This window comes from Tachyglossus aculeatus, unplaced genomic scaffold, assembly GCF_015852505.1.
Source record: "Tachyglossus aculeatus isolate mTacAcu1 unplaced genomic scaffold, mTacAcu1.pri SUPER_34, whole genome shotgun sequence".
Lineage (NCBI taxonomy): Eukaryota > Metazoa > Chordata > Mammalia > Monotremata > Tachyglossidae > Tachyglossus > Tachyglossus aculeatus.
Window position 1 is genome coordinate 408,633 of NW_024044839.1, and position 18,851 is coordinate 427,483.

General features: G+C 52.4%; 1 protein-coding gene across 1 annotated transcript; it reads right to left on the reverse strand.

The window, feature by feature from the left end:
• Positions 1-50: 50 nt before the first annotated feature.
• LOC119922035 (CMRF35-like molecule 1) lies at positions 51-10,854 on the reverse strand. Its single transcript, XM_038742047.1, has 9 exons — positions 10,815-10,854; positions 8,804-9,151; positions 5,872-6,195; positions 4,969-5,289; positions 4,298-4,394; positions 3,280-3,392; positions 1,512-1,549; positions 673-819; positions 51-188 (listed from the first exon to the last, which is right to left on the reverse strand). Exons 1-9 carry the CDS (start codon positions 10,852-10,854, stop codon positions 51-53), a joined length of 1,566 nt encoding a protein of 521 aa, XP_038597975.1.
• Positions 10,855-18,851: the final 7,997 nt, after the last annotated feature.

The following is an 18,851-nucleotide window of genomic DNA, read 5'->3' on the forward strand; positions in this document are numbered from 1 at the left end:
GCCCACAAGGCGCTTAAAGCCTAGAGAGACCTGGTCTACTTTGGTCTGGGTTACTTGGCTTCCTTCCTGTTGTTTCTCCGAGGGGAGCAGGGGAGTTCCACGTTGCCATAGATTGGGTTTTCCGCGGGCCTCGGTCGCCTCACCGTGGAATAGGTAACACAGGTAACGTCCTCTGTCTTCGCAGAACCCTGCGGGGCCACAGCAGGAGGGTTGGGGGAAGGGGGGAAGGAACGGGAAGAGGGGGACTGGTGGAGAGTGGGAGTGAGAGGAGGGGAAGGAAGAAGATGAAAGACAGGTCCAGTAGGGGAGAGATCTCTTCTTTGTCTTGTCATTTCTACTCCCAGAGACTCTGCTGACTAGGGGACCGGGAAGGGGGTCCGGGTCAGGTGTTCAGCCTCTTGAGGAGTGTCCCCTCAGTGGCAGGGGGAGAGTAAGTTGTGAGGCTTTGGACAAGAGGAGGCTGAGTCAATGTGATGGGGTTACAAAGTGTTTGGAGATCCTTATCCCCTAACTGGGTTAGCCCTGTGACCCCAGGGCCGACTATTCCAGGGATCAGAACCTTCCTGAGCCTGAAAGATCCCCCCACCCCAAGCCCACCACCCCCAGCCCGGTTCGCTCTCCCCTAAATCCGCGGTGACTCTAGCGCCAGAAGCAACAGGATGGATTCCCTACCAAAGTGGCGTATTCCACAAACTGGTGGGCACTTCTGGGACGGGCCAGAGGGGCAGGGGTCCCCGTGGTCCTGCCGGTATCGTCATTTATCCAGTGGTGAATACTCAGATCCGCGTAGCAGACTTCTGTGGTGGGTAACTCCAGGCCCTGGGCCCGGGGAACATGTCATCCGATTGCACATTGGCTGGGACAGGAGGGCTCCGGGGGAGGGTCTCCTTCTCCGGAGTGACCAGCGCTGTCTCTCCTCTCCCCTCGTCCAGACACCATTGCCTCTCCCCTGCCCCCAATCCCAACCCCTGCTCTACCTCCCAACACCTCCCAGCTCTGCTCCTTCAACCAGGGAAAAGTCCGTTTAGGCCACCCCTAACCCCCTGCCCTTCCCACTTCACCAGCCCCTCCCCCGGCCAAGAGCTGGCTCCTCCCCTCAGACTGTAGAGTTGGGGGAAAGCCCCCGTCCCCCCAACCCCATCTCCGTCTACTGACTCAAAATACACCATTCCTTAACTGTAAATAACGTTCCCGGATTAACCGCAGTACCGTTAAACACGAAGCTAATACAATTTAGGGTCCTGCAGGGGAGGACACAGGGGGACAGGGGAGCTGGGGAGGGGTACAGGTGCGTTTCCCCGGGTGGGACCTGGCTCCCAAACTCCCCAAACTGACAAATTCAATCCAGTTCTCTTAGCAAAGAAGGCAGGGCATGGGAGGATTTGAGTTAGAGTTCGGGTGCGTGAGACTGTGTCGCCCCCTGCCCCTCCCACCTAGCTTCCCTCTGTCCTGCCCCAGGCGGCCGCCCACCCCGTCCTAGGCCCTGCCCACATCCATGACCAGGACCTTACCTCGTCCGTAGGCGAGGGGGTGGCTGACTTCCCAGATGCTAAAGAAGAGCAGAGAAGGAAGGGGTTAGAAAATCCCACCCGCCCAACGACCTAGACTCAGGAGCCTCCGTCTTGGCCTACCCCCACGGCTGGCTCTCAAAACTGAGGGCCCCAGGGCTGCTCCCGGGGTCGGTACTCCCAGGGATGTCTGCTTGGGGAGTTTGTGGGAGGCCAGGCCGCCGTGCTTCCTGAACTGAAAGGCTCAGAAACTACACCTTTCATGAACTGGAATCAGGGTTGGAGTGCTTTACTGACTGCCCCTCCCATCACGGCGCCCTAAGCGGGGAGCAGGCAGAGACTGAAAGAGAGAGAGAGAGAGAGAGAGAGAGAGAGAGAGAGAGAGAGAGAGAGAGAAAAGAGAGAGAGAGAGAGAGAGAGAGAGAGAGAGAGAGAGAGAGGCAGCTGCCGAATCCTAAACTTCACAACCAGAGGCAGGGGAGAGTCCCCCAGACCGTGGCTTGAAAGCCATGCAATTACCCGTCCATGACAGGACGGATCTGATTCTCTGACCCTAAGGGAAGAACAGGTAAAATCCTGATTCTTATTCTGATATCTTCATTGAGCACCACCCAAGATCTGCAGGAGCAGGGAAACTCGTGGAAGAGTCCACTCTTCTAGTTTAGAGAGGGGAGTGGGGAAGGGAGGAGGGGTGGGAGGGGAGGAAAGGGAATTCCTGATCCTAACCCCAATACTGGGAGATACAAAGTCCCTGGGCAATTTGTGAAAATACAAAGCCACAGTTTTCACAAATTGTGAAAATGGAACCACTTCATTTTCTACAGTTGGCCAACCTGAGGTGTTGTGCAAACTAGGGGAAGGAGCCCGGAAGAAAGAGGAAGCCTCCAGGATGCACCTGTCATTCACCCAGAGGCCCCAGCCAATCAGGACCATGACAAGCCACAGCTTTAAAAGAAAGAGAACCCCTTTCCATTTGACTCCTGCCCACCTCTTCTCAGCCCTCCAATCAGGTGGCAATGAACAATTCTAGTCACAAAGGGACTGGCTGTAGAGGCAAAGCAGGCTAAGATGTAAAGACATCACATATTCAACAATTTCCTTTTCAAACTGGCTTTAGTTTTGACCTTTTCAGTTTTGGTTTCTGTGTGGTCAGGACTGTTCACTTAGCCTCTTTGACCCTCAGTTTTTCCAATCTGTAGAATGGAGATACCGCTCAGGCTCCCACCCAGAGAATTGTAAAGAAAACCGAGGTAGCAGGTGAAAAGAGGAGTGATGTTTAGCTCTGGGAAGATGATATTTAGCTCGGGGGAGTTCTAGGAGGGTTAAAGTCAGCGGAACTACTACTGGGTGGAGAAGCTGCTCGGGGCTGTCTAGGTGCTCCCTGAGTCTGAACAGGAAGCTGGGGGATGGGGCAGTAGGGGCCAGACCTCCAGAGGAACCATCCCATGAGAAGCCACAAGTGCAGGTCTGATGAGCTTGCTGCTCCCCCGGCCTGCCCAGGCAGCACAGTCTGATCATGGGATTCAATGAGGTGACCCACAGGAGTAGTGCCGCGCACACTTGGGATCCCCATTGCACACCAAAACCTCAGTGTCCAGTCCAACCCACTAGTGGCCAATGGCCTTAGACAAGGGACCTAAGTCCCTTCTGTGGCCAAGACTGCGAATAGGGGAGCAGCCATGCCCATCCCTCCTCCTGTGAACGGAGGCACAAAACCATGCCGGAAAAGAGATGAGGAGTGACAAAGGGCGGCCCAGGGTCTCTCACCTACCTTCCCTCTGCCTCCGCACCATTCTCCATGCCAGAATGGAGACCCCCACCAACACAACCAGGAGAACTCCAAACACCAGGGGCAGCAGCAACTCGAGTCTAGACAGATCAAACCTGGAAGGGAGTGGTGACCCTGAGGAGGCCAGAACTTTTCCACCTGCCCAGCCCTCAGCCCCCACCTCCATCCCACCACTCACAGACAGCTGAGGGGTGGACACTTACCCCCTTCCTCTTCCTCAGCCTCCATCTCCACCCCGCCACCCACAGACAGCTGAGGGGCGGACACTCACCACCCTCCTCTAACTCAGCCCCTATTTCCATCCCGCTGCCCTCAGACAGCTGAAGTGTGAATACTCAACCCCCTCCTCTACCTCAGTCTCCACTTCCATCCCACGGACAGCTGAGAGGACCAGTACAACCCACTCTCCTCTCTCTCAATTCCTTTCCTCTGGGTCATGCTCATCGAGATCCCTGATGTCCCCAATCCCAGAGTTTTGGTCTAGTCCCTCAGACTCAGATCCAAGGGGTCGAGTGTCTGGGAGGCCCACCCAGAGGCAGAGGGAACTGCCATTCTCTCAGAGCCCAGATCTCAGGCAGTAGCAGCGGGGGAAGGAGAAGGAAGTGGAAGGGGAATATTAGAGAAAGAATGAGGCACAGAAGAGGGTACTGAACAACAAGGTTGTTAACTTCCTGAGGGCAGGTATGTGTCTTTTATTCAGATGGGGTCTGCCCAGCACCTAACAGAGCCCTCTGCGTATAGTAAGGCCCAGCAGAGGCTATTGATTGATTGATGATGTAAAAATCTGCCAGGGTTGGGCAGCCAGAGTGAAAGAGTCTTCTTGGGTCACAGTGCAGCAGGGGAGGGTGCAAATGAAGCTCAGGGCCAGTTTCCAGTTGGATATGGAGCAGTAGAGGGGTGGACAGGAGGTCAGTGGGCACAGCACCCAGGACAATTCTGTGGAAGGAGGCATGGCCAATAGACATGGGAGAGAAGGGATGTGGCTGGCAGCAATTCTTACCCTGCAGAGGAATTGTTTTGGGAGACCTGTGATTTCTGGGAACTATTTGTCGCTGATTGCATCTCTGGATTTGTCACTGTTGTCATCGTTGTTGTTGCTGTTGTTAAACACAGAAACAGACCCCAGGTCTCTATTCCAACTACCCTGGCTCTGCCCCACCCACAAGCTCTTCTCGGTTCACAGCGTCCTAGGCCTGTGGGAGGGCTGAATGGTGGCTGAGGGGCTACAGGAGCCCCTGAAGGGAGAGGGAGGAGGCAGAGCAAGTGCCCAGGGCTGAAGTGGGGCCAGGGAATGGGCAGGCACGAGAGTGGGGGTCTGTGACCCTTCCCATTAATTTAGGCTCAACTGGGGCTCCTCTTCCTCCTCTCATTTTCAGTGAAGGGAAATAAAACCGCAAGATGTCCACGGAATTTTCCATTCCTGGGGGCCCCTGGGGGTCTTGGTCTGGGACTGAGAGGGGATGAGTGGAGCAGAGCTGGGGAGAAGTCATCTCCTTCTACACTCCAGCCCTGATACCTCTGTCCCAATGGGGCCCAGCCTAATCCAGGGAGGATTCTGAGCACGGAGATCTGGCAGAGTGGGGAGGAGACATCAGTGTCAGGGTTCAGGTCTGGATCTGGGTCCCAAAGAGCAGGTCATCTTGGGATAGCCCCAGCCCCATGGGCTCTTACCGCGGGACACGTCAACTGTCACAGGGAACCCCAGCACAACTTTCTCTGCTCCAATCCTGCACCAGTACGTGTCTGTGTCCGAGGTACTGAGGTTCTCCATGGTCACCATGAATGTGCCATTATCTGGGCAGTCGCTGATGGACACTTTGCCATTCCTTCCCTTGTTCTTGTGGTCGCCGGTGCTCACGACGGGCTGACAGTTTCCCCACGGAGCTCCTCGACACCACGATTTTTCATTCGCCCTGTAGTGCTGCTCGTATCGACACTGAACCGTCAGGGATTGTCCCTCTATGCCGTTCACCGCCTTGGGGGAGGAAATGTCTGGAACAACCAGACCATACACCCCTGGAACACCCAGACCTGTGTCCCCCTGGAATGAACAGACTATGCACCCCTGAAACACACACACTCAGGTCCCCCTGGAACACACGGACCTGCATTCTCATGGAACACATGGACCGGTGTCCCCCAGGAACATGCAGACCAGGCATCCCTGGAATACATAGACTCAGATACCCCTAGAACACACAGACCTCGTGCCCCTGAAATACACACAGACCCGCATCCTCCTGGAACACACAGACTCGGATCCCCCTGGAACACAGAGACTGTGTACTTCTGGAACACTCTGACCAAAGTCCCCCTGGCACTCTGAGGGCAGGGGCGGGACAATGACACGGGGAGAAGGAGCCACAGGAGAGGTTGGATGGACACTACTCCCAGCGCTTAGAACAGTGCTTTGCACGTAGTAAGTGCTTAACAAATACCAAAATTATTAAATTATTATTACTACAGTGGAGGGTAACAAGGGTGGTGCGCCGGGCTTTAGACTAGACAGAGAGAGGGTTGGTGACTTTTAGGCCCCTTGGGAGGCATACATTTCCCAAGTCCCAGAGATTTTACCTGTGAAAGTGTCGAGTCTCACCCTGGCTCCGAAGTCATCTCCTGCTCGGGCGATCCCACACCAGTACGTGTCTGCGTCCCTCTCAGTGACATTATCCATGGTCACTGTGAAGGCTCGCTTTTCGGGGCTGTCTCTTATGGACATTTGCTCATTGTTTCTCTTTGATCCTGGAGTTCTAACGATGATATTACTGGATCTCCAGTTCGCTCCCCGGCACCACCATTTCCCGTTCCTCTCCCAGCCTGGGTCGTACTGACACGTCACCGTGAGGGATCCGCCTACAGGCACCCTCACATCCTCGGGACCCCTCGGGGGCGAAACGTCTGGAACACAGAGATCCGGGTCCCCCTGAAACACTCAGACCTTGTGCACCCTGCCACTCTGAGGGCAAGGGTAGGTCTGTGTGACAGGTAGCGCTCTGGGAACTGCAGACTGCAGCAGTGAACATGGGACATGGGGAAGAAAGTCTCCCAGAGGATAATAATAATAATAATGGTATTTGTTAAGCGCTTACTATATTCAAAACACTGTTCTAAGCACTGGGGAAGTTACAAGGTGATCAGGTTATCCCACTGGGGGCTCACAGTTTTAATTCCCATTTTACAGATGAGGTAACTGAGGCACAGAGAAGTTAAGTGACCTGCCCAAAGTCACACAGCTGACAATTGGCAGAGCCGGGATTTGAACCTATGAGCTCTGACTTCAAAGCCCGGGCTTTTTCCACTGAGCCACACAGGATGGATTGGGGTTAACACTGTGACACTAGGGGTACAGAGAGGGAGGAAGTAATAATCATCATCATCATCATCATCATCATCATGGTATTTGTTAAGTGCTTCCTACGTGCCAAGCATTCATTCATTCAATCAATAGTATTTACTGAGCGCTTACTGTGTGCAGAGCACTGTACTGAGCTCTTGGGAAGTACAAGTCGGCAACATATAGACGGTCCCTACCCAACAACGGGCTCACAGTCTAGAAACACTGTTCTAAGCGCTGGGGGAGATACAAGGTTATCAGGTTGTCCCAGGTGGAGCTCACAGTCTTAATCCCCGTTTTACAAATGAGGTAACTGAGGCACAGAGAAGTTAAGTGACTTGCCCAAAGTCACACAGCTGACAAGTGGCAGAGCCACGAGCTCTGACTCCCAAGCCCGTGCTCTTTCCACTAAGCCACGCTGACAGGGGATGGAGAGGTTGGCACTAGGGTGTGGGGACAGTATGTCTGGTGGATAGGTCTTTGGCCTGGGCAGGGTTGTTGCCTTCCAGGCCCTTTGTGAGGAGGATCAATCAGTGGTATATATTGAGCCCCTCCTGTGCGCAGAGCCCCGTATGAATCACTTGGGAAGATGTAATATAGTAGACATGGTAGACAAGATCCCCACCCACAAGCAGCTTGCTGTCTAGAGGGGGAGACAGACTTTAAAGCATGACCTAGTGGATAAAACATGGGCCCGGAAGTCAGAAGGACCTGGGTTCTAATCCCATCTCTGCCACTTGCCTGCTTTGTGACCTTGGATAAATCACCTAACTTCTCTGTGCCTCAGTTCCCTCATCTGTAAAATGGGGATAAAAAAGTCACATTTATTAAGTGCTTACTATGTGCAGTGCACTGTTCTAAGCACTGGGAAGGTTATAAGGTGATCAGGTTGTCCCACGGAAGCTCATAGTCTTAATCCCCATTTTACAGATGAGGTAACTGAGGCACAGAGAAGTGAAGTGACTTGCCCAAAGTCACACTGCTGACAAGTAGTGGAGGAGGGATTTGAACCCATGGCCTCTGACTCCAAAGCCCAGGCTCTTTCCACTGAGCCACGCTGCTTCTCAATCAGTGACTGTGAGCCCCATGTGGGCAGGGACTGGGTCCAACCTGATTACCTTGTATCTATCCCAGCCCTTAGAACAGTGCCTGGCACAGAGTAATAGCTTAACAAATACAATTATTATTATTATTATTATTACTACTACTAATAAAAAAAATAACAGGGGAAATAGTAGGATATATGGCTAGGTACACCAGTGCTTTGGGACTGGGGTGAGTATCAAGGTGTTTATAGGCTGAGAAGGAGTGAGTGCAGAGTGAGACGGAAGGTCGCTCTGGATATATAGCCTATGTCACACACACACACACACACACACACACACACACACACTGGATGCGGAGTGGGGTGATGTTGAATTGCTGATGAAGTGTTTGGGGAAATTCAAGGTGGGAAGATGAGAGATGGATCAGGGAAGGCCAATTGGAGGATATGGGAACCAGAAGGGCTTTGAAGATGGGAAGATTGGTGGTCTGAGGGATGTGAAGGGGGAGGGAGTTCCAGGCAAGCCAGAGGGCATGACCAAGTGGTCAACAGTGAAAGAGACAACAATGAGGGGCTACAAACAGGTTGACTTGAGAGGAGTGAAGTGGGGCAAGTGGGGGTTTAGTGAGAGAAGAGCAAAGATGGGTAATAATGTTGGTATTTGTTTAGTGTTTACTGTTCACCAAGCATTGTACTGAGCGCAGGGCTAGATGCAAGATAATCAGGTTGGACCCTTTCTCTGTCCCACTTGGAGCTCAAAGTATAAAGAGGAGTGAGAACAGGCATCAAATTCCTATTTTAGAGAAAAGTAGGTGGGAGAGGGCTGATGGTGAGGAGTTTCTGTTTACTGTGAAGATAGATGGATGGACAGCCTTTGCAGGTTTCTGAGGAGCAGGGAGAAGTGTACAGAACGTTCTTTAGAAAACTGATCTAGGTAATAGAGTTAATTATGGGCTGAAAGGGGGAGATACTGGAGGCAGGGAAGCTGATGCAGCTGTCAAGTCTTCAAGGGGCAAAGGGGGAACTCTCTGGGCTCGAGGCTCATTGTCAAAGCATGCTCACACACCCCCGCCCCAAATGCGAACACGTACAGACATGCACACATGCCCCCATGACAGGGATTTTACCTTTGTTAATGGTCATTACAACATGGGCCCCGAGGTCAGTTCCTGCTTTCTCAATCCCACACCAGTATATGTCTGCATCTTCTGCTCTGAGGTTGTCCATGATCACTGTGATTGTGCAGCCTCGGTGGCTGTCTTTGATGGACACTCGGTCACTTGTCTGCTCATCCTCTGATCCTGTGGTTTTTACCATAATTCTACAGGAATTCCACTTGGCTCCCCTGCACCACCATTTCACGTCTGTCTTCCATCCACAGTCGTAGCCACATCGCACAGTGAGAGAGCCACCAATGGGGCCGCTGACCCTTCCAGGACTTCTCACCTCCGGGGAGTCAGTCAGGGTGAAACAGCCTGGAACACACAAACCCCATCCCGGCTGCTGACCCACCCAAGCCTTCTGACCTGCCAGTCATAGATCAGGAAGGAGTAGCCTGGAACCCATCAGTGCCCCCGACCTCATCGTCTGCCCGTGTATGTGCCTTTGTGCACCCACCAAACACCATCACCACAGTGCTGAGGGCAACACTGGGCCCTCACTTGTTCCTTCCTCTGCCTCAGCCCATTCTTCCACTACCCCAAATCCATCCTAATCCTGCCACCCCAACACCCCATAACCAATCCCACCACACAAGCCCAGCCTGGACCACTGTGTCCTCCTTGGCACCTTCTTCCTGTCTGTCCTTTTTTATGGTATTTGTTAAGTGCTTACTATGTGGCAGGCACTGTACCAAGCACTGAGGTAGATGCAAGGTAATCAGGTTGGACATAGTCTGCCCCACATCGGGCTCACGGTCTCAGTCCCCATTTTACAGATGAGGGAATGAGGCACAGAGAAGTTAAATGACATTCCCAAGGTCATACAGGAGACAAGTGGTGGAGTCAGGATTAGAACCCAGGTCCTTCTGATTCCCAAGCCCATGCTCTATTCACAAGGCCATGCTGCTTCTCTGTCTTCTCAGTTCTCTCCCTCTGGCCCTGATCTTCAGTTTGAGATTCCTTGTCTTCCTTAAGCCTCATCTCCCCGCATCCTCCTCTCCCTCTGTGCCTTCTATGCAAATAATGTCTTGCCTCCGTCAGCCCCAGACACGGGCCATTCCCCTCTAATTTGCTGGCCATGGGGCCTCAGCGACATGGATAAAGTGAGGGTGGATGAGGAATCTCCCCTGCGTTTGAAACAAACATGTCAATGTTTCCCCCCACAGTCTCAACAGGGCACCATTATGCACCCAGAGCCTTCATGCTAACCTCCCTCCAGCCGGTTCCCTGTGTCCCAGCCTCCTGCTCTTTGTCTGCCAATGACCCCTTCCAGCAGTGACCGCACCCAAAGATGACCTCCCCATCCATCCCTGGCCTTCTTTCTGAATCACATCCCTCTTGCTCTCCTTTTGACCCCCTTCATCCTGCAGCATCCTCACACTCCCATCCTGGCCTGTTCCCTCTATCAGTGACTTTCAGGACTCCTACCTCTCCCAAACATTTCCTGGGCTCCATTGGCCTTGGTGTGAGAGATCAGGGACTCCAACTCCTCCTTCCACCTTCCCCTGGGGTGAATGGGCAGATTGACCCACCCTGCAGATGGTCTGTCCAGGGGCACAGCCCTGTGGACATTGGGAAAACCTTCCGATACATATTTATTCTATTTATTTTATTTTGTTACTATGCTTTGTTGTCTGTCCTCCCTTTCTAGACTGTGAGCCTACTGTTGGGTAGGGACCGGCTCCATATGTTGCCAACTTGTATTTCCCAAGCGCTTAGTACAGTGCTCTGCACACAGTAAGCACTCAATAAATACGATTGAATGAATGAATGTCCAGTGGCCAGGGAGAGTCACCCCAATTACACTCAGACATGGAGCCCAGAGTGCTAAGCTCCGTTGTCCCCCGGCCCCCGTTCTCATCTCTAGCTTTCCTTACAGCTGATCACCAGCCCATTCCATCCCACCATTCCTCCTTGGCCAGGGGGTCCTCCCACTACGTAGGGTCTGACTGAGGCTGGAGACTCGGTCGTTTCTCACCTGGGAGCCAGAGGAGGAGCAGAGCCCTCACCAGGAGCATCGTTTGGCCTCCCCGTAGCAGCACCGGGTCACAGATGAGAGTCTGCTTGCCGCTCTGCTCTCCTGGCTCTTGGCTTCTGCTTTCTCTCACTCTCTCTCTTCCACTTCCTTATTCTCAGTGACTTCCCGCTCTCACAAAGTGCACGATATGAAGAAGATGCAGACACTTCTGAATCGAGTGTTGCCTTTACACGGGGCTGGAAACTTCCCACTTCCCGGTCTGGCCCTTAGAATGCCCAGCCGGTGAGATACTGCCCCACCGCTGGTGTCTGGGCAAGGGCTCCCGCTGCACTCAGGACCCAGATCCTTCGGGAAGGGATCAGGACCACACACCCAGCTTCCTGCTGGGACTGATCACACCTGCCAACCCCTGAGCTCCCCTGCAGTGTTTGATGGTGGGGATGGTGATGCTGGTGGCGGAGATGACGATGGTGATGAATGTGAGGTTGATGCCAGTGGCGATGATGATAGTGATGATGATGATGATTGATGGGGAAGATAATAATAATGATGATGATGGCATTTGTTAAGCACTTACTATGTGCCAAGCACTGTTCTAAGTGCTGGGGCTACAAGGTAATCGGGTTGTCCCACGTGGGGCTTACACTTTAAATCCCCATTTTACAGTTGAGGTAACTGAGGCACAGAGAAGTTAAGTGACTTGCCCAAAGTCACACAGTTGACAAGTGGCGGAGCCAGGATTAGAACCCATGACCGCTGACTCTCAAGCCTATGCTCTTTCTACTGAGCCACACTGCTTCCCTGAGCCACGCTGCTTCTCTATGATCCCGGAGCTGAACTTTCTGCATTTCTCACTGGGCTCTCTGCTGGTTGAAGCAATAGCAGGATACCAGATGAAGACCCTCCCTGTAAACTCCCAAGAGGAGGTTCAGGCTGGTGGTTCATTTCCCAAGAGTATCTGCCCCAAGAAGAGCAGCTGTGATTCTGTGCTTGAGGCCTGGACTGGCCAGTTCTTCATCCTGCTTCTGCAGGGGGCACTGACTATAGCTTGGGGCCCAGTACCCCTGAGGTTCCTCATTCCCCAGCTCCCTTACTCCAACACTCTCCAACCGCTCCATCTCTCAGCCCAGGTTTGGTGGAGAGGTAGGAAGGGTATTTTTTTGTGGGGCTGTTGTTTTTCAATTGAATTTTTTAATGTTATTTGTTAAGCACTTACTACGTTCCAGGTACTGTACTAAGTGCTGGGGTAGATCTAAAATAATCATGGTGGACACAGTCCCTTTCCCACATGGGGCTCACAGTCTTTATCCCCATTTTACAGATGAGCAACTGAGGCACAAAGAAGTGAAATGACTTGCCCAAGGTTACACAGGAAAGTGGCAGGGCCAGGATTAGAACCCAGGTCCTCTGACTCCTAAGACCTTGGTTATCCACTTGGCCACACTGCTTGTAGCTGTATTTGTTAACTTCTTAATATATGGCTAGCACTGTTCTAAGCATTGCAGTAGGCACAAGTTCATTAGGTTGGACACAGTCCCTGCCCCACTTCGGGGTCACAGTCTAAATTGGAAGGAGGAGGATTTAATCCCCATTTTACAGATGAGGTAACTGAGGCACAGAAACATTAATTGAATTACCCAAAGTCACACAGCATGCAATTGAGAGAGCTGGGATTAGAACCCAGGTCTTCTACTCTCAGACCCTTGCTTTTTCCACTAGACCACACTGCTTCCTTGTTAGTGTAAGACCTCCTCCCCCCCCCCACCCCCAATGGGGCAATCACCTGACTGACTGGGGGCAGGGGGTGGATGCAGGGGTGAGCTCTGGAAGGACTCATTTCCGGGAGGAGAGTGAGAATGATTGCGATATCTCTGTGCTTGACAGTAAGTGTGTACATGGCCATATGTGCACTTGTCCTCAGCATTTGCATGTTACAGCCCAGGACTTGTCTTGGTCTCTGATCCCCAGTCGTTCACCTTGTGCACTCCCTGACTCTGCTAATTGTCACACTTTCTGCCGACATGACAGTGGCATCTTATGGAGATAAAGCAACTTCTCATCATTGACTCCACCAGAATGAGAAAGAGAGAGGGAGAGAGAGAGAGAGAGAGAGAGAGAGAGAGTGTGTGTGTGTGTGTGTGAGTGTGTGTTTGTGGCTGTGTGAGACTTCACAGCCCTGTGGACCTGAACTCTGTGGGTGAAAGGAGAGAAAAGGAGAGTTAATGTGTGTGTGTGTGTGTGTGTGTGTGTAGATCCACCCCACTTTGAACTCTGTGGGTGAGAGAGCAGGGAAAAAATAGAGAGAGAGAGAGAGGGAAAGAGACAGAGACAGAGACAGAGAGAGAGAGAGAGAGAGAGAGAGAGAGGAAGAGAGAGAGAAAGGGAGGGGGCTCAAATCAGCTTTGGCGTTTCCCATTGCTGCAGGGAGAGGCCCAAGGTCACAGAGGTGCCATCAGAGAAAGGTGATGTGATGTCAGCTGTAGGGGATATGGAGGGGAGCAGGAGAAGTAGCCGCAGGGTCAGCGATCAGAGGAGCTGTTAAGCTCAGAGACTTCAGGTGCAGTGGGTGCACTGACCCCTCTCTAACATGCAAGCCCTCCACTTCCTCTCCATCACCCCTCCTCCCCCTACCTCCCTTTCTTCTCTTTCTCCCCTCCTCCTTAACGCTTTCTTGTTCAGCACAGCATTACTAAGTGCAGAGAGAGACCCTCCCCCGTTCATGAGTCAGATGTTGGGGATCCTGTGAAGGGCACTGGGGTGGGCTACTTTTGGACAGCGAGTTGGGGAATACCACGTTTCTGATTGTGGTATATGTGTGCCTCTCTCCTCTCACACACTGACTCACTCACTCTCCACACCAGCCAGCAGCCCCCAAGTTCTAAGCTGGTCTCAGATGCGTGGAGCAGAGGAGGGTGAGCTTGCAGACCAGGGAGAAGCCCATGTAACCCTGAGGGCTCTTACCGTGGGACACATTGACCGTCACAGGGACCCCCAATGCAGCTCTCTCAGCTCCAATCCTACACCAATATGTGTCCGTGTCCCCAGCAGCAAGGTTCTCCAAGGTCACTGTGAACATGTCATTACCCGGGCTGTCGCTGATGGACACGTGGCCATTCCTCCCCTCGCTCTCATGGCCACTGGTGCTCACAACGGGCCAACAGTTTCCCCATGGATTTCCTCGACACCACGATTTCTCATTCACCCCGTAGTGCTGCTCGTACCGACACCGAACCAGATGGGTTTGTCCCTCATTGACTCTAACTGCCTTGGGGGAGGAAATATCTGGAACACACAGACCACACATTCCTGTAACACCCAGACCTGCATCTCTCTGAAACATACAGACTCGGGTCCCCCTGACACTCTGAGGGCAGGGGCCGGGCTCTTTGCCACCCAGGGGAGTGGACACAGGGTGGGAAGGCACTGCAAGGGCTGGTTTGGGGCTGGGACAGTGACACCTGGGTGAAAGCTGGTGAAGAAGTTGGGGGGACACTACTAGAATGATGGGCAGGGTTCTGGTCTGGACAGGGACAGGGTTGGTGACTTCTGGGCCCTTTGGGAATGGGGGGAGGGACCTAACCCTGAACTCACTACCACGATATTACACATACGAATAACATGCAAACACACAAACACAGGCATGAAAATATCCATACACAAACACACATGTGCTCACGCACAATTCTCCATCCCAGGGATTTTACCTGTGGAAACATTCAATCTCACCTGGGCTCCGAGGTCATTTCCTGGTCTCCGGATCCCACACCAGTACATGTCCATATCCCCCGCAGTGACATTCTCCATGGTCACTGTGAAGGTCTGGTTTCCGGGGCTGTCTCTGATGGACACATGCCCTTTGTCTCTCTCTGATCCTGGGGTTCTAACGATGATCTTACCGGATCTCCAATCTGCTTCCTGGCACCACCATTTCCCATTCCTCTCCCAGCCCAGGTCATACTGACACGTCACCATCAGGGATCCACCTATGGGGACACTCACATCCTTGGGGCCCCTCGGAAGGGAAACGTCTGAAACACAGAGATCCAGGTGCCCCTGAAACACTCAGATCCGTGCACCTCACCACTCTGAGGGCAAGGGTAGGGCTGTGTGCCAGGCAGCACTCTGGGAACAGCCACCCAGAGAAGTCAGTGGTACCCCAGAGGGTGGATTGGGGTTGACACAGTCACACTGGGAGGCAGTGTGACAGAGGGGTTGGTACTAGGGCAGGAGAGTAGCATGTGTGGTGGACAGAGCTCTGGCCTGGGCTGGGTTGGCACCTTCCAGATCCTTTGTGCGGAGAGTTAATCAATTGATGGTATTTATTGAACTCTTACTGTGTGCAAAGCACTGTACGAAGCCCTTGGGAAAGTGTGATACAATAGAGTTAGTAAATATGATACCCACCCACAAGGAGCTTGTAGTCTAGAGGGGGAGATAGACATTAAAATAAATAATAGGTGGGGAAATATTCGGGTATATGGATACGTACCTAATTGCTGCGGGGCTGTGCTGAGCATCAAGGTGTTTCAGTGGGTAGAGGGACTGAATGGAAAAAGTAAAGTGAACACTAAGTACAAAGTGAGAAGGAGGACCAGCCCTGGACATACAGCCTGTGTGTGTCTCACACACACACACACACACACACACACACACACACACACACACACACGCACACACACACACACACACACACACTCTCACACTCACACTCACACTCACTCACTCACTATGGAATTGCCGTGAGACAGTTGGGGAATTCAAGGTGGGGAGATGAGAGATGGATCAGGGAAGGCTGCCTGGAGAAAATTGGATTTCAGAAGGGGTTTGAAGATGGGGAGAGTGGTCATCTGAGGGATATGAAGGGGAGGGAGTTTCAGGCAGGAAGTAAGGTGCAACCAACTGATCGACAGTGAAAGAGAGAACAAGGGGCAACACACAAGTTAACAAGAGGTGCGAAGTGTGCTCGTGGCAATGTAGTGAGAGAAGAGCGAACATACATAATAGTGATGGCATTTTTATGTGTTTACTATGTGCCAAGCATTGTACTAAGTGCTGGGGAAGATGGAAGATAATCAGCTTACAGTCTAAAGGAGAACGAGAGCAGACATTGAATCCCCATTTTACAGATTAATAGGAGGGAGAGAGCTGATTAAGTGCCTTAAAGTTGATGGTGGGGGTTTCTGCTTACTGTGGAGATGGATGGATGGACAGCTGCTGCAGGTTTTTGAGGAGGGAGGACGTGCATAGAGTTGGGTTTTTTTTTAGAAAAATGATCTGGTTAACAGAGTGATGATGTATGGGCTGGAGGGAAGAGAGACTGGATGCAGGGAAACTGACTTCAGGTGGCAAAAGGGGAGCATTTCTGGGCTCGAAGCCCCATTGTCACTTAAACAAGCATGCTCACACTCATACACACCTAAATAAATACATACATACACACATCCCCCAGTGACAGGGATTTTACCTGTGTTAATGGTCACTACAACATGGGCCCCGAGGTCAGTTCCTGCTTTTTCAATCCCACACCAGTACCTGTCTGCATCTTCTGCCCTGAGGCTGTCCATGGTCACTATGATCATGCAGTCTTGGTGGTTGTCTCTGATGGACACTGAGCCATTTGTCTGCTCAGATTCTGATCCTGTGGTTTTAACCGTGATCCTACAGGAACTCCAGGCTGCTCCTCTGCACCACCATTTCACATATGTCTCCCATCCGTGGTCATAGTGACACTGCACTGTGACCGAGCCCCCATCGGGGCCACTGACCTGCCCAGGGCTCCTCACCTCCTTTGAGTCAGTCAGAGAGAAACAGCCTGAAACACACAAACCCCACCCAGACCGCTGACCCACCCATGGGTTCTGACCTGCCAGGCAGAGGTCAGGGAGGAGTACCCTGGAGCCTATGGGCCCCCGAACTCATCGTCTGCCCATGTGTGTCTGTAAGTGCCCACTGAACACCAACACCAGAGCGCTGGGGGCAAGACTGGGCACTCAATTTCTCCTTCCTCTGCCTCAACCCAACCTTCCATTACTCCATATCCACCCCAATCCTGCCACCCCAACCTCCCATCACCAATTCCGCTGTGCAGGGTCAGTCTAGACCACCGTCTCCTCCTTGGGCCCCTCATCCCTGACTGTCTTCCCCTCTACCCTTGTTCTCCAGTCTGGGTGACCGTGTCTTCCTTGAGCCCCTCATCTCCACGGATCCTCCTCTCCCACTAACCCTTTTCTGTAACCACTGCCTTGCCTTTGTCAGCCCCCAACATGGTCCGGATCCCCTCTAATGTGCTGGCCAAGGGACCTCAGGGACATAGATGAAGTGAGGGAGGATTAGGAATCTCCCCTGTGATTGTCACAAACATACCACTCCCTCTCCCCACAATCTCGACAGAATGCCATTATGCCCCCAAAGCCCCCTCAAAGACCACCCCCGCCATCCAGCCCCCTGGGTCACAGCCTCTTGCTCTTTGACCTGTCAATGACTCCCTTTCAGTAATGTCCACATCCTGCAATGACCTCTCCATCTCTCCCTGGCCTTCCCCCCGGGACACATCCTTCTCACTATCCTTCCGGCTGTCCTACATCCTGCTACAACTTCACGCTCCCAACCTGCCCTGTTCCCTCCATGGAGTGGATACAAAAAACACAATAAGCATTTCCTGAACTCCATCAGCCTTTCTGGAGACAGAGACCAAGAATCCTGCCTCTCCCTCCATCTTTCCCTGAAGCGAATGGGCAGACTGATCCACCCTGATCAGGATGTATCTGGAAGTGGAGCTCTGTGGGCATCTCCAACGTGGGCCTAAAGTCTAGGGAGAGTCACCCAGAAGACACTCAGGCATGGAGCCCAGAGTGCCACCGCCCTCCTGTCTGAGCCCCACTCTTCTCTCTAGTTTTCCCCACTGCTAATCACAGGCCTGTTCCCCCCCACCACCCCTCCCCTGGCCAGCGGGTCCTCCTGTCTGGGCATCTAACTGAAGCTGGAGGCTTGGCCAACACTCACCTGGGAGCCAGAGGAGAAGCAGAGTCACAGCCAGGGGCATCGTCTAGTCTTTCCGGACCAGGGCCAGATGGCAGATGAGAGTCAGCTCACCGGTCTGCTCTCCCAATTCTCAGATTCTTTCTTCCATCTCTCTGCTCCACCTCCTTATTCTCTGTAACTTCCTGCTCTTGTGCAATGCACAGTAGCAAGAAGATGCAGAAATTGAACATACAATCTAGTGCTGGCTCTCAAAGGGGTGGTAAATTGTTGTTCATGGGCAGGTCTGACCCACAGAATGTCCATCCAACAGACCTCAGCCTCACAGGAACTGCCTGCTTTTGGTCCCTGTGGATGTCTGAACCTGGAGTGATGCTGTGCTCAGGACACCAAGTTTTTACGAAAGACCAGAACCACCTGCCTGACTTCCCCCTGGGACTGACCACACCTGTCACCCTGGAGTGGGTTGTCCATCCTCTGAGCTTCACTGCAGTGTTTGATGGTGGGGTGGAGATGTTGGTGGAGTGAGGATGATGGTGGCAGTAATGGTGGTGATGATGATAGTGATGAAGATGATGATGATGTACTTTCCCAATAGTTTATTTAGTACAGTGCTCTTCCCGTAGTAAGTGCTTAATAAATGACTGATTGAATGAACGAATGATGATGATGATGATGATGATCTGCTGCCTGGACCATTTTCCTAAAAAAATCATTCTATACAAGTCTCCCCAATACTCAAGTACCTCCAATGGTGTCCCATCCATCTCAGAGTCAAGCAGAAATTCCTCACCATTTGATTCAAGACCCCCAACCAGCTCTCTCCCTCCTACCTTTCCTTGCTTCTCTCCCACTATACCCCAGTCCCCACACTCCATTCCTCTAACACCAACCTTCTCATTATCCCCTACTTTAACCTAACCTACCATTGATTCCTAGCTCACACCCTCCCTACTGCCTGGAATTCCTTGCCCATACTGCCACAACTCTCCCAGTCTTCAAAGCCTTATGGAAATCATATATCCTCCAAGAAGCCCTCTTGGACAAAACTTTCACCCT

What these genes read in the sequence shown, in the direction of transcription:
- LOC119922035 (XM_038742047.1), bottom strand. Translation starts at nt 10,854, where the DNA reads ATGCTCCTGGTGAGGGCTCTGCTCCTCCTCTGGCTCCCAG. An exon ending in GAGACTCGACACTTTCACAG is followed by an intron (nt 5,290 to 5,871) that starts GTAAAATCTCTG and finishes TGGTTGTTCCAG; the next exon opens with ACATTTCCTCCCCCAAGGCG. An exon ending in GACAGTTGACGTGTCCCGCG is followed by an intron (nt 4,395 to 4,968) that starts GTAAGAGCCCAT and finishes GTTTAACAACAG; the next exon opens with CAACAACAACGATGACAACA.